At 41.8% G+C, this 26,133-nt stretch overlaps 2 protein-coding genes across 3 annotated transcripts in view; one reads left to right on the forward strand and one right to left on the reverse strand.

The window, feature by feature from the left end:
- LOC119172340 (uncharacterized) lies at positions 1 to 17,268 on the forward strand. 2 transcript variants are annotated; one of them, XM_075889982.1, is made up of 8 exons: positions 1 to 194; positions 268 to 342; positions 1,156 to 1,197; positions 1,296 to 1,426; positions 1,562 to 1,660; positions 3,875 to 4,006; positions 6,685 to 6,737; positions 17,135 to 17,268. In XM_075889982.1, exons 1-8 carry the CDS (start codon positions 140 to 142, stop codon positions 17,181 to 17,183), a joined length of 636 nt encoding a protein of 211 aa, XP_075746097.1. In that variant the 5' UTR covers positions 1 to 139; the 3' UTR covers positions 17,184 to 17,268. The 2 variants fall into 2 exon arrangements, with proteins under 2 accessions (XP_075746097.1, XP_037279296.2); XM_037423399.2 differs by lacking the exon at positions 17,135 to 17,268 and adding an exon at positions 7,829 to 7,986.
- LOC119172331 (tripartite motif-containing protein 2-like) overlaps positions 16,562 to 26,133 on the reverse strand; it is a 16,612-nt gene continuing 7,040 nt past the window's right edge. Inside the window, exons 2-5 of the mRNA XM_037423387.2 lie at positions 22,866 to 23,126; positions 20,595 to 20,894; positions 19,265 to 19,432; positions 16,562 to 18,498 (exon numbers count right to left, since the gene is read on the reverse strand). Coding sequence (XP_037279284.2) covers positions 17,107 to 18,498; positions 19,265 to 19,432; positions 20,595 to 20,894; positions 22,866 to 23,051 — 2,046 coding nt within the window. The 5' untranslated portion in view covers positions 23,052 to 23,126 and the 3' untranslated portion in view covers positions 16,562 to 17,106. The remainder of the gene's footprint in view (positions 18,499 to 19,264; positions 19,433 to 20,594; positions 20,895 to 22,865; positions 23,127 to 26,133) is intronic.

The raw sequence follows: 26,133 nt of genomic DNA on the forward strand, positions 1-26,133 counted from the left end.
TTTCCCGAAACTTGTAACTGGAAACGAAACCACTTTGCACAACTTTGCAGGTATTAACTTCACGTGTATCGATCGCACGTGTTTCATCATTGTGACTTGAGACCATCGCACTTAGTATTATGAATATCGACTGGACGAAATGTCATCACCCGATACGAACTCTCTGCTCAACCTTCTACAGATATCGGACAGTGGCAAGTGTTGTTTCGCAAATAAGTTTATTTTCGCGTATTTCATGTAAGTGACCGATTGATTTCTACCCGACAGCGTTCCCAACGGGCAGCTTCGCTCATAGCGCCGGCTTAGAAGCGGCGTACCAGCGTGGGTTTTTGAGTACGTCGGGTAAGTTATCACTCCTTTCTTAAGCATTTAGGGAGAGGTATATGTGGCTCCGGCTACGCTCCCCCTTTCTTACGCGATATCTGTTATCGTAATGATGTCGTCAGCGTTCACGAAACTATGCAAGTAAACCACGGTGAAGTAAACGCATAGACTAGCGTTCACATACTCAGTCACTACTGCAAATTGAAATTTTTCACACAGCGAGGAATTCACACAGCAACATAATGTTCAGACGTAATATGAGTTTTCAGTAATTAATATAGGCACCTACAAATTGTATTTTAATTACTGCACTTGAACTTCAACAGTTATGTTCGCAGACACTAATGCTGAGAATACAATTAAGAAACATGTAATCAGCTAGGAGTAGTGGTTACAAATAATAATTCGTGCGATATATATGTAAACACCAATTTTTGCCTGATTTAGTATCCTTGAAATACGTTTCATCGAAATTGTATCAGTCCACGCACAGTGATGTATTAAAATTTTTCTGTCGGCCGCGGGCCAAAAAGTATTGCACGTGATACTGGCCCCCAATTCAACTACATAGATTTCCCGAAATTTCCTTATGTGGTGCATAATAATTTTGGGCAGTGTAAAAGGTGCCTTATATCTCTTCAACCTCTTCACACGAGCGTGTAGCACTGTTAACTTTTTTCAAGCTATACACGAATATCTCAGTATAGCCTTTAGCCAAAAGCTATGGCTTACTGTTTCCACAGATCTGCACATATTTTTGTTGAGGCAGTAGTGTTCATTTAGCAAGAAGCCTTTTCTCAGCTTCACTTTCATAATGCTACTTTGTTTCAGAGAAGGTTGAGAAGTTCTTGCTCGCAAGCACTGAGAATGTAGGCAAGTATACAATGCACCATAATTGTTGCTTTTCAAGGATGCCTCTGCAGTATCCATCTTTGAGCAGTTATCGTCGGCTGTCTTGCTGTATTTTTCAGGTTCCTTCAGCATACCATTCGTGAGAGAAGCACTGCGGTCATGGACCGACCTCGAAGCCATTCGTGCTCTGGATCGCCTCCTGAATGCCTCGTTAAGCAATCACATCGCCAACAGGGCGAGTACACAACAGGTTTAGTAAGGGCCAATTTGTATCTGGCATTTATTGTTTCATAAATTAGGCATACCACAGTGCGGGATGTTCACTCTGAGAATGAAATGATCATGCACCTCATTGTACTCACGTGCCTGTTCTTGTCTGTCCCAGGGACGGTCTTTGATCCAGACTGCTTGCGCAACCTACAAGGATGTAAAACTCACCGAAGTTCAGAGTTGGATCTACGATGGCAAGTTGATGGGCCATCAGGTAACATACACATTGAACCACATCGATTGTGTGCATACAGTCATCATCATCATCAGCCTGACAATGCTGATTGCAGGACAGAGGGTTCTTTCATGTTCTGCCGATCGATTCGATCTTGTGCTTGCTGCTGCCACTTTATACCCGCAAACTTTCCAATCTCATCTGCACACTTAACTTTCTGTCTCCCCTTCCTACGTTTGCCTTCCCTGGGAATTTAGTTACCCTTAATGACCCGCGGTTATCCTGCCTACGTGCCCAGCCCACGTTCATTTCTGCCTAGTTTGTTCCCTGATCCACTCGGCTCTCTTCTTGTGTTTTAAGGTTACACCTATCATTTTCCTTTCTATTGCTCACCGCGTCGTCCTCAATTTAATGTGAACCCTCTTTGTAAGCCTCTCGGTTGTGCATACGGTGGCATGCATTAAATTTGCATTCATAAGGTGATCACCTCAATTCACTATAACTGGATGGCACCAGTTGCTAATCTGGTGACGCGGAATTACATACAATGCATAATAAGAAACTGGCATCTGATAAAATTTTTGACTACGTGAACACAGACAAATTTCTGATTCCTAAGCATAATGTGCACTCACATATAATATGCATTTGTGTATTATAGTTATTATGTTAGCCAGCCACATAACCTGCGAATATTGTGCTGCTACCAAGTTGCATGCTTTAGTGTGCTCAGATTTGGGTGCTTTTTAAAGAATTCCCGGTGGTCAAAATTTCTGGAGCCCTCCACTACGGCGTCTCTCATAATCATATGCTGGTTTTGGGACGACCCCACATATTAATCAATCAGTTGCATGCTTTTAAAATTATACTGTGTGTTACATCTAAAGTGCCTTCTTTCATTTCTTATGCTCAAATTGTAATATCTTTACAAATCAAGTACTACGCCAGTGCTCGAGTTTAGAAAAGCACTTTGATAGACCTTATGTTCAACTGTGTCAAACTGTGTTGTAACACCTGATGGTAGCTCTTTATGATTAGCCCATGCCATAATGTTATAACATTGTTGCTATGATTGGAAACAGAGATGAGCAGTGACAAGGAATGTAGTGCCTAGCTACTAAATGAGTGAATGTTTTAGCTTGAGTTAAGGGGAGAAACGGTAGTGAACACTATCTTTGTTGTTTATGAAGATAACGTGATGAAATTTGGCATGCAGATGCCCTTTGTTGTGATATCATAAATAAAATTGGTTTTGAGCTATCTTTTGGAGTCTTTGAGTTGCAGTACTTGCTAAACTTTCATTGTCATCCCAAAATTAATTAATTAGACATAAGTTCATAAAAAGCATTTAATAAAGATATTCATGTGGGCCTATTTTGTGCCGTAATGCTATTGGTTCATTTTTTAATATTTAAGTAAGTGCACACACAAACAGATTGAAATGTCCTGGGCATATTATATCAGTAACAACTTTTACAAAAAGCCAATTATAAAAATCTGTATGATGTGCCAACGAATATGGACAGCTTTACGGCACTCACCAATGTGTCAGAATCAAAGTGGAGAAAACGGAAATAGCTATATCTTCATTCGTTGCAAAATGGCACAGGGTTGACTGACAACAACTACTCAAAAAATGAAAGTTGAAAAAAAAAATGGTGCTGAAAAATTGGAGCTAGAAGCTAAGAAAATGGAACTCAGAAGGGAGTTGGCTTTGTTTTTCATTGGAGAAAAGCAACTCTATGGCTATATAGATCTCTGATCTGTTCTCTTTACGATGATGCCAATATGGTGACACTGTGCCTAGGGAAAGCTGCAGATTTGCATTTTCTAAATCCCAATTTTCCCATAGCTTTTGACAACAGCCCACCAGTAAAATGCTTTTTCTTTTTCATCAACTTCTATTTCTTATTTTAGTCTAATATTTCACCATTATGTAAAACATAGTCTTGGGAATGTCAAAAAAAAAAAAAAATTTAAAATTTGAATTTTTTGACCAAGTTTGCCATTCTTATTGCCACATCTCCTCTTAAATGATATGTCTGATATATCATTCAATGCAGTTCACTTTTATGCGATCTTCGTGGCACAAATGGAAGTAGCATTGCACATCATCTCCTCAAACAGGTGTTCGAGAGTCTATTTGAGTTTTCTGTGCCTTCATTCTAAGGAATGAAGAACTCAAGGACTTGGAGCTACGAGGCCATCTTAAATGACAAATATCTAAGCATGCAGGAATATTCTTCCTTCCAGGCTGTCATGTATGGAATTGTGTGCGCATTTCTGGGTGTTCCAGAGGACCATGCAGTCACGTCATTCCTGTTCAGCTCACTGCGCACCATGGTAGCTGCTGCAGTGCGGCTTGGAGCCGTAGGCACACTCGAGGTTTGCGACACTTTTTTGATACGTTATAAAATTTAATAGACATATGTCCTTTTCTGTGGATTTATTTTATATTGTGGCATTGTGCGGGGAGCTTCTCATCGGGCTTTAGGTGTTTGTCCATTTCATTATAACATAAACACAAAAGCGCTTTCTTTTCGCACGTTAAAGAAGAACGAAACTTTGTCGCTATCACTAAGTATCATTGTTCTGCCCCTGCATAAACGCGCGAATTCAGGCTAGGTCTACTAACCACTGTATGATGCTCACACTTGGAAATTTGTACAGGGTGCTTTTTTTGCCTGAGATAAGAATCTGAGGTTTATGTCTACTTACTTCAGAGGTTACAGCAGGCTTTGTTGTAATGGACAAATACAGTGTTGTGTGCATCATGAAGACAATGTTCTTGAAAAGAAGACTGTGTTTGCTAAAAGAGAGTGCTAATGTCAGTGTAAACAAGTTTAGAAATGGAGGAATTGTTTATTATTGTTGGTTATATATCCAAGTTTCGCACACATATTTCATAAATTATGGCTGCATGTCACTTTCTCGTTATCAACATGGAATCGTTGAACGAGTAATTTCACTGAAGCCAAGTTTTCCAACAAGCCGATTGGTCTTCAGCAAAATGTTGGCTCCAGCGACGTTCCCGATTTAACAATATCCCACAACTTGAAACCGCGATCATCCCCGAAACTTCCAATTTGTGCAGACTTCCAGTTTCAGGTTTTGGCCCGGTAAACCGCTTTGTCTTAATGTCATCCTTTTCAAGGTGATCTGTTGCTCTATTTGGACATTGCTTAACCAGCGTTGATGTTTGTTCACTTCTGTTTGAAATGCGTAACTGTACGTTCATGTAGTTATTGTTGCCGCTTCGAGAATCGGCCTTGCAAAATCAACAGCGCATTATAACAAAGTTGCATGTTACACGAAAATAAGTTCGTTATATCCAAAAATTCGTTTTAAAGGTTTTTTCTAGCACTGTATCTACGGTATTTACTCAAAAATAGGTCGGGGATGAATATAGGTCGACCCTTACTTATAGTGTTTTACGAGAGAAAAAAAAAATTGAATATAGGTCAACCAATGTTTTTTGTTTTTTTAAGTTTAGAAAAAAAATTGAAACGTAGCTCACCTTTATTTACTTAACTCAGCGCCCTAATCGCTGCCGGCGCCGTCATATTGTCAGATGTGTGAGATGATGTCATGGGATTCTTCGCAAGCATCCGCGACTTCCCAAACGAAGTCGTGTTTGCTGCCATCGCTGCCGATTGCTGGGCCCCGAAAGGCACGACGCCGACATTTGCCGGCAAACAGACGGTACCGCTGCTTTTGTCAACCCCTAATCAACATTTACACAGAACTCACGCTGCACAGCACAATTGCTCGAGTCCTCGGTAAAAAGTATCACTTGGCACTTGAAGTCACCTGTGTAGCTCTGCCGACATGACATTGTCACAATCGCGCACAACCAAAGAGTGGTGGTGGTTAGAAGAAAAGGGTGCCTAATTTCTGCAGTCTGTAGGGAGCACGGCGCAGCACCTAAAGCAAATGCGAACCATCACTGCCATCACCCCGTCACGCCGATTGTACAGTGAACAAAGCGCGAGGAAGTGATGTGAGCTCTCAGGCCAGTGCCAGTGCGGCTGCGCACCGCAAGGCAGTACCGGAAGCACGGCTAGCGGGCTAAGGACTTCACGGCCAATACCTAGGGAAATCGTGGGTTTCATCCCAAACACGATAAAGCGGCTACATTTGGCGGTGGTGGTACACGGCTATTGCATAAATAAATTTTTTCTCCATTACAGTAGGCTCCTATTAAATGAAACTCTATTAAATAAAATTGCTGCTTAAGTGGAACAACTGCCCCTGATATGTTTGGTTTTGTACTTGAATATTATATCCCTATTTACACATTACCCTGGTTCCTTGAGGTTTTGTTTAAAAGAAGTCTACTGTACTTTGGTAGTCGAAAAGGAGGAGGGGGGGTGGTCTTTATTTCAGATTTTATGGTATATAACATGCGTATGAAGCAGGAACCGCTTGAAGAACAGCAGGCGCGGCAGTTGAACGTCATAAGCTCGGCACTTTTAATTGGTTTGATTGTGAATACATGTTGAGATACCTTGGTCACGAATATAAGCCAATAGCTGGTTATGAACAAAATTTTCGGGGAAAAAAAAAGCTCGACTTATATTTAAATAAATATCGTATTGCAAAACTATTTTTCTTTTACTTCGATATAACTGATATTTCATTATATCAATGTTTGTTATCGTCAGGTTTGAATGTATTTCAGAAATGCTTTGTCATGTCAAGACAGAGTAAATCAACTCATATGACCAATTCCTGAAGCAGCAAAAATGGAAAGTCTACACATAAGAGTGTGCACGTTACTTATTATTCTAAAAAAATTACAATTCTTATTCCATTATTCTAAAAAAAATTACAAAAAGTTTTTTTTTTTTTCAAATGTGTTATAGTGTTCGCATAGCATCCCAGCTTCCACATAAATTTAAATGTATGCACATACGTTCACTTGTTTTTGATAAAGCATTTGCAAAGCTATCACTTGTGCGTGTCAACCTGCTTGACCCAATCTGTTATTGCACTTAAATGTTCCCAAATGGTTGTTGGTGGCTTGCATCAATTTAAGTTTATAATTTTTCTTACACTGCAAGGGTCAACGAATGCAGTTCATGCTTCAATCAAGGATACCCGAGATCGTCCAAAGGTAAGTTGTGGAATCACTTGAATGTTGGTTAAGCAGCTTACTGAAGTTATTGTGTTTGACAAATGACAAAAAAAAAAAGTTGATGTGCTCAACGAGTGTCAGAATGAAAAGCCACTTACAGAGAGTATAAAATACACGCAGACGTTTATCGATCTCAGCTCGCAGGATATTGTACACCTTAGTGTTGGTTATTATTTTTCTCGAAAAAAAATAAATAATACAGAGTTTCAAGTGTTATACTACCACCTTTTAGTTTGTATTCACGGCAAGAGCAAAGCTGCTCAAGGAGCAAACCTTAAAACATAACCTGTCAAAAAACTCTTAAGAGTTCCAGGATAAACATTAGCTAAGGAAATTGAAATTGAATAACAAAAGAATAGTTGATTTGAATGACAACCCTTGCAGAAAATTGATAGTTAGTGACCTGTCCTGATGTGTCCAATTCAGAATACAAATGAAGAGCTTATCCTCAAATGAGCAGATGTCCTCAAAAAACGAATTTTGGAAGCAAGTTTGGGCTGATACTCTTAAGAGGTTATGCTGTCCACTCATCTACAAGTCGGGGCTGCAAGTATCGTGAGAAGAGCGTAGCACCGTCGCGTTCTGCAGGAAAGACCAGTAACAGTAGTCAAACCTCATTTGTGTTCAAACTTCGTTTTTTTTTTTGTCGGTATAAATTGGACATCAAATAGCATTGGGATTCGGTTTTAATACTCCGTCACGACTCTGTTTCTGACTGGCCTGTACCATTTTCTCGCTCAAAGCACGGTTTTTTTTGCAACAGCAATAAAAGCACCAATCTCTCACCTTAGCGCAACTTTTTTTTATGTGCTGTAGCTGTTAAATAAAACTGGCAAAAAAAAGCTTGTAAATGAAGCATAACTGAAAGACACAATGGTCAATCATCATCAGACACAGGGATATGCAACTAGTTTGCCCATAGGGTGAAAGGGTGCTTGCCGTGCTTTAAAAGTTTTGCTTGATTTCATTTTCTCTGTTTCGGTCTCTGCATGTTTCATAACACACTGGCCTTTTTGGCACCTGCGATGTGTGTGAGCTGTTTAACTATTTTGACTGCAATTTGCACGCAGGCATAAACACAGAACCTCACACACTGCTGCCAACGTGTTTCCCGTGGTTGACGTGATGCAGAGTTCACACGACCAGCTGTTTGCACGCATGTTCTATTCCTGACGGCAGGTTGTCAATGTGTCAACGAGAATCAATTAAAGTCACGGAGTGGACTTTACGATGCTCTTTATTTAATGCACTCACATCATTCATTCGCAGAAAAACAAAAACCCGCATTCAAAGCCAGCTTTGATGATGCCAGGTGACACACATCAATCTCTTTCCCATATAAATTACTATTGTGCTTAGGCAAGCCTTGATAACTGAAGATATGTAGGCAGAAACTACAACTTCATCGGCATTTCTATTCCTCTAGCTATGTAATGTGCATCTGTTCCTTAAATTGTGTTAACCACACAATTATTTTTGTACATATCAGTGAACCAGGATATATGCAATCATTTGTCTTTATGAAGCATGTAGAACATCTATAGCATCTTATTTTAAATCCCACACATAAGTACAGCTCTATATAAGGAACATACCAAGGAAGTTTCACCACAACATTCATTATATAGAGTGTTGCACCGCTCCAGAAGGGTTTCTTCCTATGGTATTGCAATCATTTTTAACATTGTTGAAAATAGTTATGCTAAAAAAGATGGCAATACTTCAGTAGATACTGTCATGTAATGCATTGACTATAAAGGAAATTGCATGCAGTAGACGAAAAATGAGCATTGCGCCTTAAGAAACAGCCTCTGCATCAAGGGTCTTATTTGCACTTCATAATAAATTATTTGCTTCGGTATGCTTCACTGCAATACAGTAGTGTAATGTGGAATAATATGCAAAATTGCAACTGTCGTGCAGTGACGCATACTACATGTAGTTTATATTTTTCTCATTAAATTGCCAATAAACAGAACTATTTTGTGATCCTCTTTAGATTATCATTTGTACCTCAGAATGAAATATTTGCTTTAATGCTCTATACAGCGGTGTAATACGGTAAAGCATGCAAAGACTGGTAAAAACCGTTGTACACTGCAACATTTTACATGCAGCTTATATCTCTTGCATTGAATTGCGCACATACAAAACTATTTTGTGACCTCCTACAGGTTCTACATATCTGGATTCAACTGTATTGGATGCACATATCTGTGTTCAGCTGCATTAGATCTCCGTGCGTACATACAACTTTGGAAAAAGAAAACAATGCAACACGAAGCAATCGCATATTTGGTCCACAGACAACAGTGTATCTTGAAGGCATGTGCACAATCGTTAAACACTGAATACTGCTAGATGAGACTTTTGTAAGTTGTTTCTCTTTTTACAGCAGCTAAGAACAACACGAGTTTCTGCCCACATTTCTTGAGAGATTCTCCAGGCTCCCATTAACACCAGTAAAACAAAACAAAAACACTGCTATATGCCTGGTCCTGCAAGCCAATGCCATCAAGCAAGTTACATGCAACAGGGTATTCCGTCGACCACACTAAGCCTTGTCAAAGGGAGAGAAAAAAAGGCTAATAACAAGAAAGGATGCCCTCACTACTGCTGCAGTGGAAGAGCACATATATACCAGCAAATGTTTGAAACAGAAGTGGCACATTAGAAACAATCTAGAATTGGCTATGCCTTCTTGGCCAAAATAAAAGAAAACTACTACAACAAGCGCAGTCTCTAAAAATGGCAAGGTTTCTATGAACAAAGCATGATGAAAAAAAATATAATAAAAAGGTAAACCATAAGAGTACAATGAACATCAGCAATATGCCCATCTGACTTATTAAAATAAGGCGTAGCTTCATGCATGTTTAGCTCATTGTGCACAATGCAGCTATGAACAGTCATGCACATCATATCGGCACATACTGTATAAAACAGAATAAAAAAAAAGATCACAAAAATATATGCTGGCTTTTTTTTTGCAAACTAGACAATGCATTTCGTGAGTGTTTTGTGTGCGCTACAAACTGGCTTGAAAAAAACCAGCACACATGCTGTACGTGGATAAATGTGCACCTTAGCTCTTTTATTTTCTGCATCTAAAAAGTTATGAAGTCTAAAAAGTGGCACCACATCAACTAAACACTACCAGTTTGTAGCAAAAAAGAAAATGTGCGATTGATGCCAAGTCTTGTGTGCTGTTAGGAGTGAGCCAGAAGTGAACCGTTTCTTTGATCAGCCTTTAAAGTGCTGATCACCTAATGCACTTGGCACTGCCCGACGCTGGCTCGCCTATTTTGCTTGGTACAGTGAGGAACGTTTCAATTCCAGTTAAACAAAGCCTGATAACTCCTCGGTATAGAACTTGTTCTCAACAATGTCGCACTGAAACAGACACGAGACTGTGTGGGAATGCTATGTTACATATAATTTCTGTTTAAAGATGTGCAAAAGGCAGGCATTAAATAAAGCTACGCGTTAGTGCACGTTAAGGCCGCTGGAGTGCCCCGTTACTGGCACGGGGGCAAGAGAAAGTGAAATTGTCACACCAAAGTTGAACAGGGCTGATGCTACTGTGGTCAGATATGTGCAAACATGCCCATTTTGTAACATGTGCTCGTTACAATGAGTAAACTTCAGTTGATTATCTATAATATGCCGGTAAATTACACAATCTATAGAGGTAACAATATTCCATTTGTAGTATCTAATAGAGCTCAAAGAGACATTAAGGACATAAAGTGACCCGGGAGTAATTATTGGCATAGCTAGGGATACCCCCGCAAGGGCCCTTTCATAGCAAGTAATATCAACTCCATATCATGATAGCGTAGCAGTTTCACTCGAGTTACTTTGTCGTTTGCTGAAGCGAATTCGTCCATTGGATTCAAACAAGTAATGTAATGCCCTAAAATGGTTCAATGTCTGCCTTTTGTGCACACTTAAACTATTTTCTCAATATTGAGCACTTCGAGAGACACAGGTGAGTATATAAAAAATTGCAGTGAAAAAATGTTCTGGTTTCTTACGAGCATTAGAAATAGCAGGAACAAGCAACTGTTATGAGTAGGAAGCTATGCTAGTGCCATGTAATATTCATGTAATCATTCCAGCAAAAGCCACACTTCTTAACAAAGGTGCAAAACACAGCATACAATTTGAACATGCAGATATAGATGACCAGCACTTGCACACATAAGGATGCAGACAAACATGATGCATGGTGCCACACTGAATTGAGATGAGTATTTTGTAAAGAAATAAAAAAACAGTGCATCATTCAAGTTAAGGAAAATTGAAAACATCTTTGGTCAACATTCTGCAGCAGTGTGTCAGGCAAGTTTCTTCCAAGAATGCAAATAAGTAAAAAGGGTAAAAAGTTGTGCCTGTGATATGCAAGCAGTTAATCATGTGTACGTTTGAGAACAAACCTTAATTTGTAAGAGGGCGTTGGGACCAAGAAAGACATTCTATACAAAGTGGGTTAAAACCTGCAGAGGCAAAACCAGTGTCCCTGCTAAGCTGAAGGTACACACCTCGACGAACTGTCATTGTAGCAAAGTAACGACTCCGAAATCATCGCTGTACTGTATATAGAAAAACAGAGAACATAGCCTTGTGTTGAAAACACCGCAAAATTCTAAGAACCCCTTTAGAATCTCCAAAAAATCCAACTAGAGATGGTGCACTTATTAACATTATGGCATTTATAAGTGAACCAATAGCATGCGTGAATTTTGGTGCACACGAGCTGCTCAGTACAGATGCTTCCTGAATTAAAGATTTTTAGTCGAAGTCACCCTTAATGTGAGGTACAAACTGATAGCTATTATTTTCAGTACACTGAGCTTGTCTCTTTTGACGGTGGGAGGGGCCGGTCCATTGTTTTTAAAATATTGTACAAGCCACTGACCATCTCTCCACACTCTCGAATAATGCTGCATTGTTTCCTCACACAGGCTGTATCTGGTCAGGTTTTTAAAAAATATAATGCTCGCTAAGAAAAGGCAGTAAAGCACAACACAAGGCCCGATGGTGTGCACACACATTCACGTTGGAGTTGTGCAGAGAAAACACAGATCCGGTGTGCGAAAACGAGGAAGGTGCAAGGTACAAGAGATTCCTGAGATGGGTACTTGTGATATAATGTTTTCGGGTGCACGCTGCCAAAAAATGCGAATGATATAAAAACAGCTCATCTTTGAACCGCTAGACACGAACGGTTGAACTGGGAGGTGCAACGACAAGACAATTCCAGGTGTTCTTCACAAACGAACAACTGGAAGCCTGTCATGACTCTTTTCTACGTTCTAAGCTTGCACAATCTGTCACTTGGCGGTATAAATGGACAGTCCCTCAAGATGGAGATTTGCTCACAGACACCAAATTTTTGGTTCACTCTTTACTAACTTTGTGGTTGTGCATAGTTAACATAATAACTACGGCACGAATATATTTTTGACGTGTCCCTGCTGCTGCCACAGTCGGATTATAATTTTTACAAATTGCCAAGCATCTGCACTGACGAAAATTTCCTAAGTGATTTAACTGGAATGAATGACTAGATGGGATAAGCAAGAAGCAAGGCAGAAAAACTGCCTATGGGCGGCAATAGAACAAGCTCAAAGCAACATGCATGCTCGCAAAAGGTCATGGCGATGCTGTTTCATCGTTGAAAAAACAAGAAGTTGGTCAAACTTGGCTAAAAACTTTAAAAGTGGACCAAAGCTGCCGCCTATGGGGGAGCTTAAATGTGCCCATTTGGGATGAGGCACTGAATACATGGTCATTAGATGTGTTGTAGAAGCGTTATTATAGACGTGTTAGTCCAATCGCTCTCACTCTTAATACAAAATGCTTTATAAGAAGCTACATGTTCTTTTACAACCTTCGGTAGTGACAGGTAGTGTTCGAAGTGCAGTGATGCATGGGAATAGCTGAATTGTTTTTTGTGCAAGAGAGCTTAAGAATGCACAAATGAAAAGAAATTTAAAAGGTAACTCTAGAGACTTAAAAAAAAGAAGCATAAGCCTTGACCAATAGTTCACAATGTTTAAGTGCTACTACATAAAATTGCAAGATGCTTGTAATTTATGCTGAATAAATGGGCAATAGTTGTTGGCTTCCCACTGTCATGCCTAGTGCAACAAAAATAATCTCGTTTGAAGACTTCAGCAATATGTTATCACCAAGAGATAAGAATGACAACAGATTTTGTAATCTGGGAAGCCAGTCATTCACGTACAAGTAAATATTAAATGAGAACAACACTATACAAGAAAGCTGGAAGGGCTACTTTCCACCTATACAGAGAACATGAAAAAAAAGACTACAATGTGAAATTTTTCATTACGGAAGTAAACTGAACAGCTGAATCACACTGTATAGCATTGGTGAAGGTTGTAGTCAACTGATGCACGACAACATCCATAGGCCGAAATCCGACATGGTCTTCAAGGTTTGTCAACAGCCACGATTGTCAGGAGCACAACTCTAATGCTACATTCCATCAAATTCAAGAATGTGAGGTAAACAAGTTGTATACACGGCTAAGAACCAAGCTAGGCAATGTCATGGCTTACAAAAAAGTTAAAAAAGAGACGGGCTCTCGGCTTAGGTGAGCAGTACATTCAATCAAGCTTCTAGATGGTAAACCAGCAGCTTTCTATGTTCGAAAAATTTTTCATGCACAAAAGTAGTTCATACGATGCATAACGCATCAACACAGAAGTGAAACACTCTTCGTAATCAAATAGGCACAAAAAGTACCATTGCTAAGAAAGTTTGGAAATTATTTCCAGGAAATTTATTACATAGAGATATAAAGTCAAATGACAGTGGGTATAGAGAAACTATTCTGATTTTAAAAACTCTCACTTTTGAAAAATTTATAAGTGTGCAAGGATGTGAAAAAACGAAACATCAAGTTTACACTGTTAATCCTGCAAGAAAAACCACCATCAAAATCATATATAGATTACATTTGCTGTAAAATCTCACATGCACGTGTGAGAATTATATAAACAAAAGCAACCCTTTAACATAAACTGCTAATGAATTTATGAATTTTGTCTTTTGCTCTGCCATGTGTTATGTGTGCAACTGTAACTTCTGCCTCAGTACTGAAATTAATAGTCGCTAAAGAAAAATTTTGTTGTAACTTGTACACCAGATACCCAATAAAATTTGAGCTTTCTTCATTAAGCAATGTTGCGTTGTAAACATTACTGCGATTGGTTTTAAAGTTGCCTGGAGAAAGTACTTAGCATGTTTCATTTCATTGGTAAGCAAAACTTAAAGGGGTGGTGCCACCAAATTTCTAGGCTAAAACAAGCCTCTTGTGGGTTTCCTCTGTATGCTAGGACACTCCACACGAATGGTCAGACACAGCAAACATTTAGAATATATCCAGCTCCAAAGTGTATCTAAATGCTCATTCTCCCAACCAAAGCCCATCGCAAGCGCATCCAGAACTGTTGTAGCTCAGTAGGGAGGGCAACGAAAGCTGTAGTGACGTCACACCAGATTTGTAGTGAGCATAGGCATGCACAGGTTTTCCCTTCGGGGGTACAAAGGTTTGTCGCTGAGCACCCCAATGTATGGGGCAGCCTTTTAGCCCCCCCCCCTTCCCCCAAGTCGCAGCGTCTTCTACCTATTATGTGAATGAGTGCCGCTGTGTTTGCACCTCCTCCTTGTAGGTGGCTACGGAAGTTGCCACCCTCTTACAACCCTCCCTTGTACACACCTATTGTAGTGAGGTGAGTCACCTCCCGAGACCTCCGCCACGTAGGCACGTACATATGGGCATCACGGCTTCTGCATTTTTGTTTTGCAGCTGCCTGTGTGGCAAGTGTGTGTGAGAGCAAATGATAATCAGCACGACATGCGTCACAACATTGTGTGGTCACCTGACCAAGCCACCTACACTGCCACGTCACAGCCCTATTCGGCACCGAGAAACTGAAACCGAAAATGGATTACATAAAAAAAAGTGATCATTTATTTAGCGAGAATAAATTAATCTTGGCGTGCGTATCATGCTTCCTGGAGCTATAAGAAACGCTTGCAGCAAAGAACGCGCTAGTCACACACGTGGTGGCACCATCCTCTTAAGCTCCTTTTTAAAATAAAAATAAAAAAGTTGTAAAAATCTCATTTACAGGACTTCATGTTTAATTACAGTAGTTACTTGTTGAAATTATAATTGCAAGCTCTTTCTAAATGAAGCCCACAAATTATGGCAAAAAAAAAAAATAAATGCGCTCATTCTACTTCAGTTCCCTCGTCTCGTCTATTATGTGCATGTTGCACGGCTGTCCTTTTTTTTTTTGTACAATGCAGTTTCCTTTTTCCTGTCCTTCAGACATGTGCTTATGACAGGCGCAAACTGTCTTGCGCAAAAACAAGTGGCAAACAATGTGCTTCGGAAAAACACCAGCAAGAAAACACCTGTGCGCATCTTCATCTGCGTCATGAGCGCATGCACTACGAACAGCTGTTGCCGCCTCGCAGGCAAACGCTATTACGTGACAGCAAAGAGAGTTAGGTGCACAGCTTCAACTAAGTTCCAAGAAACGACTAGCTACCCCGTGACAACACTATGCGTGCTCCGTGGCCCTCAAATAAATAAATAAAAAATAAAGAGCACGAAATCGCGACTATGTCAGCACGATACAATAGAGGCGAAGGCTTCTGGCATGTCTATGAGAGCTACGGGTACTGTAAAATGCTTCTCGTATTCAAAAGCGGCAAAATAAAGCAATAATTACGCATTTCTGTTAGTTCTACAAAAGAAAAAGCAACCTTGACAATTGTGCAAATGCTAAGGAAAGTTATGAGTTTCGAGAGTGCTCGTTAATCTTTGTAAAGGCCTCTTCAATTTGTGCGTTGAAGAGATGACATGCGACTCCTACTTTGGTGTTTCTCAACCTTGTTTATCTGAATTTAATTTTTAAGCGTAATTGGATGGTATTATATTCAAAGAACTCTACACATAAAATGTGATTGACCAATCAATACGTTCAACTTCTCTGCCTCAGTACTCAACTGTGGTCATGACAGTAAGAACAACACAGGTTTTACATCTAACTGTTTACATGCAAACTTGCCAAGTGTGGCCTCTGCAGCAGCAATACAAAGAAGAGAACAAATTTGGAGAAAGTTCTCAACATTAATTAAAACAAAGGTACCAAACAAAAGATGCAGGGCTTCGAAAGGATATTTCATTAATGTGTTTCCCTGCATTCAAGCACAGCAGCTAGAGGACACCACCAACTGTCTGTAGCTAAAACTAGGCAGTAGTCTCTTACAGAGATGGCAACAAGAGTGACTGTGCCGCGTTTGTAAACGAGCTTTCGTGCGATAAAAGAACAACATGTGCATTCTTTGTCAAATGCCTACAGGTTGCATAGCCCACAAGTGCCATGGTGACTAAGGGCTGCTAGTTCCTGTTAGATAGCATGATGAGTTCTCAAATCCATGGCAAATGAAAATAACAATCATTCCCATCATCCAGAGCTGCGGAGTGTAAGGATTCCCAAAACAGCCACACCACACAACCAAACTACACTTACAGTGAATGCTGATGTACAATTGACAAGAGCTCATACTATATAGTACTTCACAATGAATGCACTGCAATATGGGTTAAAACGTAGCAGTATGGCTTCAACGGCAAGAAAAAAAAAGGGAGAGGAAAGGCGTTACGGCTGCAGATAAATGTGGCTACCTGTGAAAACTGGGTTGCAGTACAAGAAAACTTGAAGGGCACACTGCGTGACAAGCTTCCTCGCAGATTTAACTGGGCTCCGTAAGGTCTTGTTCCCAATCACCTAGAAAGTACTCTTCTACGAGTGTGCAAACTTTTAAAACTCATAAAAAATTGTAATTGCAGTTTGCTTGCGATTAGCACTGCTATAAAGAGCACTTGATGCCCAGGAAGTTGGCCCGCTTGATCAGTGGCATATTGCTACTATATCAGCTCCACACAGGCGCTGTTACTCGACACCGCTATAACTAAGTGCATATGTTCTGCCCATTTTTGCGTTACGCGGCCCCTTTAATAAAAATTTATATCGAATAAATTGTGACGTGAAGGCACCCAATGCATTTGTGACTGCACACTGCACAATAGGTTCACTTTCTGCCAGTGCATTCTTATGGCAAAACAGAGCAAAAGTAATGGCTAAGAAAGTGTTTGAACCTGTCTACTCTGCTACACAGAGCTTTGGACAGACGGCCACAGATGCATGTGCCGCTGCGGTGACTAGCATGTGATGCCTAGAAATACTAGATAACGCAGATTTGTAAAACAGGGCAACGGCAGAACAATGAACCCGCATCACTTGTACCGATACTTCTTGATGCAGTCGTTGCCGAGGTCCACCACGACAGCGTGGCCGTCTGGGAGTGTGGTGATTCCGAGAGGCCGACCCAGCCTACTACTCCGACTCTCTATCGTGTAGGTCAGCTGTCCGCCAACCCGGTCAAATAACAGGACGTTATTCTTGCTGCGATCGGAGCGAGTGGCCAGCACGATCCCTTGAGCATCGACGCAGATGCCTCCAAATCTTCCTTTTCCTTTGCCCTCGGCAAACATTGTCGATAGCCTGTTGCCTTGCGAGTCCAGCACGTGTATAGTTGAGTCTGCCACTAGAACGTTGTCGTCTGCACTCACTGCAATGGCACTCGGGTTGAAGTTGGTTGGCAGTGCCAGCACTTTTCCTTCCACCTTCTTGACAAGGATGCCCTCTTGATTAAAGATGAAGATGCAGCGTTTGCCACTGTCCACAACAAACACATACCCCTGGGAGTCAACTGTGAGGGCTGTGGGTTCGAGCAAGTCAACATGCGTGAAGGTCCGAACGATAGTCCCTTCAGCGGTGAACTCGGTGACCGTGCGTGTCCTCCAGTTGCACGTTACCAGAGTGCCTGCCGATGGAGAAATAGCGAGTCCTGTGCCACCCCGTTCCTCGGTGCCAACTCCCGTTAGGTGGCGGACGAACCGGAGCTCCGGCGTGAGCACCTTGATTCTGCAGTTTCCCGTGTCCAGCACGTACAGCAGGCCCTCGGGCCCATACACCACGGCCACGGGCTGATGGAAGCCATCCGTGCCATCACCGTGCCGACCAAACACCGCTTCGGGATCGATGTTGTCGGTGGCAGCGAACTCGAAAGGACTGCCCTGCAAGGGTCGGCCCAGCACCGATACGGCAAGGCGGTACCGCGCGACGTGGGGCACTTGAAACGCCACTGTATATTCACCGGTGCCGCGGTCTATCACTTGAACATCAAGCTGTTTCTGATCCTCGTTACACGCCACCAGTGCCACAGTCACAGGATCTCCACCCACCGTCTGAGGCCGACCGTCACAGTCATAGGTACGAAGCAGTGCACGGGCCTTGACGTAAGCCGGACAGTCTTTGACGCTAATTGTGCACAAGGGTGGGAATGTGCGGCTTGTCTCGAGCTTGCCGAAGACTTTGAGAGCTTGCGCAATGTCATCGAGGGCAGAGTTGTATGCGCAGTCAAAGTGAAGATAGCAGTTCTCGCGAGGTTCGGCCAAGTGATCTAGAGAGCCCATCTTGACGTCCAAGTCTGCAATCTTCTTCGTAAGGTTTCGGACATCAAGCTGACTGTCAGGGGTGCAGCACTCCTGCTCAAGTTGAGACCTCTCATTTTGGATTTGATTCAGCTGCTCTTCAAGGGCTTCTTTCTTGCGGTCCCAGAGTGCCTACGATTGAGTGGCAGCGAAATAAAAGTGATACATTAATCTTGCTTGTTGACTTCAAATTATATGAGCACAGCACAGTCTGACAACGTAAGCAATGCCAATCACATGCAACAGAGAGCTCTGTCTCACTACCGTTATCAAATAACAAATGGATAAAAATGCTGCCTTATAACTGCGGAGTTTTACAGCCAGTTTGACTTCAGCGTGCAATAGATGAAGTAAACTATTTTTGAAGAACAAGATATCACACAGGGTGTTAATTTTTCACCATATATGTCTAAAAGCCACTGCATAAAGACATGGAAAGAGAAGGCACACTGTATCTTTTTGAATGATCTGATCACTTTCACGAAACACAAAACAATATACATAATAATGCAAAAACTACCTTTACAGAATATTAAATATGTTTTTGCAAGTCATCACTATTGAAACATGGTCACCGCAAACAGGAATCAAAAGTTCATCCTCATTCTTAGGAACACAGCGTGTTGTCTGCCAAGCTACCACAACGACTGATAGTATTCCCGTTTCATTAATCTGATAGCCTCCTTTTCTGCTAGCACTAACCCCTGTACAAGACCCTGCGGAGATTGCTTTCACAGGGCACTAAATAAATTTTTTTATTAAACAATACAGCACCATCCAGGGCCAAAATAATGTACTGTGTACTTCATTGACCAACTTGCTGCATTTGGTACAGCGAGGGTGCAGCAAATCAGTACCGATGCACACAAAAAATATACAGCAAGAAATTTTCACCCACCTGCAACGTGGCCAAGAGTGACTTCCGCCGCTGTTCCAGAAGGTCCTGAATTTCTCGAAAAGAGGCCTCGATTTGGTCCGTTACCTCTTCGGCGGCAGCATCGAGTCGTGTGATCTCGGCACTCACCGCCTCTGCTGCTGCATCCAGTTTGCTCAGGCACAGTTGAGACTGCAAAGATAAAAAATAAATAAATAAATAAATAAAGGAATGCGCTTAAAAAACAAGACACTCGGCTGTTGCCGTACAAGCAGTTGAAATGCAAACTCTTTTCCCAAGCTGTGGGCAGCAACACAAGAGACTATAGTTAAGACCACAGACATTGGAACAGGCATGTTGTGGAATGTGAACAGTGGTGCTAGAGCCCCAGTCAGGTGAGCTATAACATCGCCATTTGCCTCGAACGTCACGACAATCATGTATCGTCAACAAATGAAAAACAAAAGCAGCTTCGCACAAATGGTGCCAAACATGATGGAAGTGAGGAGCTGGGCAACCTGCTTCATTTCTCAACATTTTTTTCATTCTTTCTTCCTCTCGTGTATCTGTTTCTTTCTATGCATTTTTCATCCGTTTATTTCTATTTTTTTCTTGCCCTTTCTATCTTTCTATTTCTCTTTTTTTCTATGCTATGCTTCACCCTTGCATCTCCTTCTTACCCTCAAATCCTTTCCCGACCCCTTTTAATACTATGTAAGGCTATAACTATGCTCTGCTAAATGCACAACACTTTCAGTTAACAGAAAATGAAGGAGCCAGACAAGTTTCATAAGCTTCGCTCGTTGACAAACATGTGTAAAGGAGCAGCTATGTGTGACACACACCAAAAACTATTTTCACACATATTAAGCATCAGGACATGATAATTACAGCAAAATTTTTACAGGAACATAGGGAATAACAAGATGCTCTAGCACAACGGTCACACACACACACACACAAAAAAAACCACGGTAGACTCTTGATAGCTCACACTCTGCTGACTTAAACGTTCCGCTAGTTTAGGGAAATCTTAAATTTCTGAAGGGCTTGCTGTGTTTTCGATGTATTTGATAGCTGCTTTATTCCAATTGCTCCGCTCGATAAATTCAGTGAATTCACACTTTTTGCCTGTCTGAGTCTCGAAAATATCTACCGCCCTTGTCGCTTCTGGTCCAACATTTTCTTCTTTTGTTTTTGCCCATGAAAGGTCACAAATAAAGCTGAATGCTTGCCTACAGTGTGGCCAAACTAGTCAAACAGCACAAGCCGATAATATCTCATCTGTACCATCTCTCGCTCATAATGACCACGTGCTATTTAGGTCCCCCAACAGGAGCCCTCAGAAACTCACTTTGTACAGGAGTATCTCAGACATGCGCTTGACGGCGATGGAGAAAGGGATCACTGTGTGACTGGAGTCTGCGTGAGCGGGACCGAGGCACGTGGAGCAGAACACTTGGTCGCACGCCTCGCAGAAGAGCAACTCGGGTCCTGCGGGGTGGAGGGCACACTTGGGCACGACCTCACGACGCCGGCTGGCAACAAGGTCCAGCAACTGGTTGACCAAGAAGCTGGGTGGCAGTGCGCCAACCCCGGGCTCTGGTAGAGGCACGGCCTCACGGCAGATGGGGCACCTGAGCGTGCCCTCGTGCTGCAAAGCAGAGAATCAGAGTGATTAACGTTAGCAAGTTTAGAGGAACACTAAAGAGAAAATTACTAAATTACTATTTTACAAAACCAAAGACACTATGTTTGTTGCGAGGAGACAAAAGTATAAAATAAAAAAAAAGTGGGTGGTGACGCCACTTTGAAATTCACACACCAAACGCTGTGATGACATAAATTCTGACGGTGCATACTAGGTCCTACATAGTTCTTAGATGGTAAAAATGAAGTGCATTGACCTCTCAGTAAGCCATATAATTAACAAGTTTCATTGAGTGGATGTTGCCAAAATATGAAAAGTACACTTTGAAATCTGTGATGTCACGTGTGGGAATTTCGGCACAAAATTTAGAAATTAAACTTTGGCCTTTATTTTTTTTCCTTTATTAAAGGAGATGTGATAGTTAAACTAACGACGTTAGAGTTTTCAGAGTACACTTTACCAATCCAAACCAATTCATTGTTTCACCTAAGTGTTCCTTTAACATCCAAACGCAACAGATAAGCCACAGAGTCCTAAACATATATGACATTCAACTTAATGCGGCCGACAGAAATGCATATAATGATTATTCCTCTGCCTAAAGTCATTACGGTCATTAAAACGGTCTGTTTGCATAGAAACTGTATAAAGAAGAAAAGCTCATCTCAGTTATCAGCGGCTTATAAAACTTAAGTCCACTAAAAAAAACTGTGTATGCCTCAAGCTCATGTCTACCGGGCATTCCTACAGGATGTGCTAAGGAGTGAAGACGATGCTTCAAGAAAGTACAGTGATATTTTACAACACCACAGGCTAGAAAGAACTCGTTTGCCACCTCACCTGAGCCTAACAAGGGAAGTGGCAGTAACTGTCAGAATACTGCAAACCAATTGTTATGATCAAGGCATCCAAATTCCCCAAATTTAACGAAGCAAACCTGAATAGATTCGGATGTACTGTGATGTACCAGATACCCTATGTCATACGGTATGAGAATTCCTACAAACACCTGTCATCGTAGGCATTCAAGCAATATTCGAGGAGCAGTCGGAGGCCAAGCTATCCGAGAACCAGCGTGGCCTAGCAGAAAGGACTCGAGAGATGGCTATGGCCTGCGGATAGCTAGAGGAGGGTGCTCACCTTGAAAGAACACTGTGCTCTCTTATGTTCAATTTCAAAAGTGGAGATGGAGCAAGATTTTCTGCTCGTATTGTAGCAAGTTTGTTCCATTGACAGAGTGAGGGCAGCAGCCAAGTGTTCCATGGGAGAATCGGAGTGGATTCAGAGAGAGCGGCAGTCACTCCTTGGAGCAGGAAAACTTGCTCTGCCAGGACCGGCAGAGTGGTCTCGAATTCTGGGCGACGCACTTCCTTCAACACGTTTGCCTGCCTGGGGGCGCCACCAGTGGTCACTTGTTTTTCCGGTAATGGCGAACGACATGGGCGAGTCTGCCAATCGTGTGGCATTGCTTCTACTGCTCGATAGCCACAGCTCTGAGTCAGAATGATGTTCTTGCATGAGCAATTTATCAGATAGTGATAGTGACGCTCAAACTGCCCCATACGAGAGGGAATTCGACGGCGGAATGAAATAACTATGCAAGATACTCCACGCAACTCATCACTGGAAAAATAGATTCTGCTTCCGCTTGCTCCAGTGGGAAAAGTTGTGTTTCACTCGTGGACCTGGAGGCATTGCTCTTTGTAAAAGTTGAGTGCTCGCTGACGGAGTCCATTGACTGCTCCTACTCTGCCAATGGAGTCTAATATTAGAATAAAAACTATTCTGCTGCTCCTCCTTATGCCATTTAAGTTACGTGAGCTTTTATCTTCATGAATGAAGACTTCAATGGGAAGTTAAAAAAACATTACTGTGCATGTGTAGTACTGCCGTTTGGGGTATGTATATCAAAAATAATGTAACTGCTTCGCTTCACAGAAAAGTGGGCAAAGCAATGTGCAGATGGCTTCCCACCTGGGATCGGGCCGCAGCGGCGAGGCGCTCGAGGCAGCTGCGGCACACTGTGTGGGAGCAGGAGAGGAGTTTGGGGCTGCGCTCCTGGCCATCGTAAGTGCACAGGCAAGTGCTGCACGTGAGGAAGTTCTCGCTGAAGTCTTCGTAGTTGAGAGACACTGTCTCGACAAGCGTGGACGATGTCATCTCGGCAGTTCGAGATGGCTCTTCTCACGCACAGCCACCCGAGACAGGTGCCACGACTGCCTCCCTCGGGAACTCCTGCAATTTTAAAGCTGTGCTGTTACATCCATAACGGGGTTCTGTTGAAAGGAATGAGTGCATGAGAAGGCAAGGAAGGGTATACCACATTCTGACTTGCAGCATTTACTTGCTTCAGGAATTCAGTGACATAAGAGAGAGAAAACAGTGCAAGAAGACTGTACAGGCACAAAGACGCACAGATTACAGATTCTATGAGTTCAGTCTTTCTGCGCTGCTTAATCTTTCTTAAGTATGAACTAGTTTAACTAGCCTAAGCATACGTTTGAGCTCATTCGTTGACACTTTGTTGCTGAGAAAGAAGAGGTAGCATGTGTGGTTTTAGACCATAATTATCAAATTCTTATATGTTAAACGTAAGAACACATATGTACTTCGTTTAAAGGGACCCTGAAATGGTTTTTTCAAGTTTTGTCAGCGTTTAAGCAAAAGTAAAACCATCTGAACCACAAGTTTAGTGGCACACCGCGTATCAAGGCCGCAACGAGCAATTATATCCTACCCTCCTTCTCACCTCTGCCTAGCCTTCTTATGAGGCACGCTGGCGATAACAGAGCTCTCATGAGCTCACTCGACGATTTGAGCTTTTACCAGTCTAGGCCTCCAAGACCGCATGCCAACAGGTCGCGTGCAGTTTCAGAGGCCATCACACAGTGCGCCCGGCAGCACGCACGCCATCTGGCAACAGATACGAAGATCGGGGACTGGTTCATATCTGCTCTGACAGGTGCTGCCTCTCTACCAACTGATCTTACTTCCGTGCGTTCTACAGCCCATGAGAGCCATTCAGATCAGCGGCCACAGTGATGTCAAGTGACCAGAACATGCCACTCTGTGAACGGGCGGTTGAAAACATGTTTGGCCGGTTCCCGCGATCTGCGGCGAGACTTGGTCTAGCAGCTTAATGTGTTTGTACAAAATTGCCAGAACCGTTTCGGGGTCCCTTTAGGTTTGCATTAGAGAACCCTCAAACAATCAAATTTACTTTTGTAGATTTATAGCTAGAAACATTGGAGAGAAAGAGCTTGCGTTGTACCCTTTGCACCTGTGATTTTAAAGCTACGAACCTAAAAAAATGGCATACGAACAAAGCCACTACAGACACTACCAAAGCCAACATTGATGTGCAGCACTTCGGTACCCTACATTACTACTTCATTACCTCAATAGACAACTGTAGTTTAGTAGAAAGTGCTGCATAGTCTCTCGTACTGCTTTACAACTGCGAACTGGTTCAACAAACGAAGGCATGAAAGAGGTTCTTTCTTCATGAGATGGTGCACCCCACACTTTGTCTTCACACCAATGCCAAGGGCCACATGTAATGTTTTGTAATGACAATTGTGTTATTCATTTTACAATTTCCCATTAGGCAATATGCCATGGAACTATCTGTTACCACCAATACCAGTTAAGAATGGGCAATAACAAGCAAATACTTCAACATAATGTAGTTGCATTGGATATACAAACATAGTTCCTTTATAAGCACATATTCGTATCGCACTGATATCACAGATCTCACAGACATGGCTACAGATTTCACTGTACTGAACAATTTCATCTAACACAAAATCATATTTGCCCCAAAAAAAAAAATAATGGTTTACCAAAACTGCATCTCATTGAGACTTGTTATGGCACGATACGATGAGAGCATGGAAATATCCCCGATGAATTGTTATTTTGATGCCAGCTCGATTCAATATACTGTGATATTTTAATCCTACAGTGTGAATTGCTGTGAAGTTGTACACAGGCCAGTAGAGCAGGAACATAGGAAACAAATCTGGTGCAAGTGGCTAGTGTCAAATTACCGTTTGCCTCATCAGCTTGCTATTTACCTCCTATAGCCATAAGGAGCAGCAAGAAACATTACAAAGATCGCTCAATATGCCCTTGCGAATATTATTTCTCCTTTCAATGTCAGGCCTTCCTCAATTCAGCAGCAGGTGAGTGCTTTAATAAGTTCAGCCTACAGGCAACTCATCATTCTTGTGTGATGGCTCTTGAATTTGTCTTTAGACAGAACAGAAATTCTAGCAGCCACCTGTGATAAGACAACAAAATTCTAGTCGTTAAGACAGATTACCCAAAGGAGCAGACATTACTTACACAAATAAAAATCCATAAGACATGCACAAGACTCATTCACACTATTAATTCTAAATGCTTTACAACACACTTCTCAGTTTACGTGCACTGTCCGGTGGGTTCCCAGTCCGGTGGGTTCCCAAGCTGTATCTAATTAGAACGAATGCTCAACATGACATCTACGAGTTTTGAATTGCTCTCAAAACTGTGTGACAAAATATGTTGCCTTTCCAGTTATATTCAAGCTTGAAGGCATGAAATGGCTGTTCATTTAAACCATAAAAAAAAAGTGCGTCTTCACAAGATTCATGACTTATACAGGGTGCCCCAGCTATCCATGGCCAGTTTCTAAAAGTATTCCGATGCGGCCGAATGCACATTACTAAGTATTGCCTGGAGTATGTCACACTATTTTTTAGGCTCTTGGTTGCTTAATAAGGCATGTTTAAATACCGAACTGTTGTACCAACGAAGCTTGGCAAAAAATTATGAGGAAGTTGTATATCAGTCTGCAAAATCTCCGATTAGATAGTTTCTATCTTTCTAGAGTTTTGTGTATTAGTTTTTTTTTTGCTTACTAGATTCCCACAAAATACAAAAGAAATACCTCGTGACATGCCCGCTCGCGTGCCTATATGCCCTGTGATTGCAGTTTACCCTAACGTTTGTGCAAAAATGGTACGCTTCCCTTGCAGCGGTTCATAACAGCGATACGCATATGCAATGGTTATCGCTTGTGTTACCGCTGGCAAATGTCACCACAAAGCCACCAATCACCATTCTAGCTGCTCTGTTGAAGCAGCACACCTGGCTAAATACAATGGTTAGTTTCGCATGGAGCGTTTAGGAGCAGTGCAAGACAGCCTGAACATAGTATATATTTGTTTATTTTGTGGGCAAGTGTATTAAGCAG

Source organism: Rhipicephalus microplus, chromosome 3 (assembly GCF_043290135.1).
Source record: "Rhipicephalus microplus isolate Deutch F79 chromosome 3, USDA_Rmic, whole genome shotgun sequence".
In the NCBI taxonomy this organism is placed as follows: Eukaryota; Metazoa; Arthropoda; class Arachnida; order Ixodida; family Ixodidae; genus Rhipicephalus; species Rhipicephalus microplus.

Bases quoted from the DNA above. Each gene is read 5' to 3' on its own strand.
- LOC119172340 (XM_037423399.2), top strand. From the start codon at position 140: ATGTCATCACCCGATACGAACTCTCTGCTCAACCTTCTACAGATATCG. The intron at 4,007-6,684 runs GTTTGCGACACT...TTACACTGCAAG, and splicing joins GAGCCGTAGGCACACTCGAG to GGTCAACGAATGCAGTTCAT. The intron at 6,738-7,828 runs GTAAGTTGTGGA...ATTTGCACGCAG, and splicing joins ATACCCGAGATCGTCCAAAG to GCATAAACACAGAACCTCAC.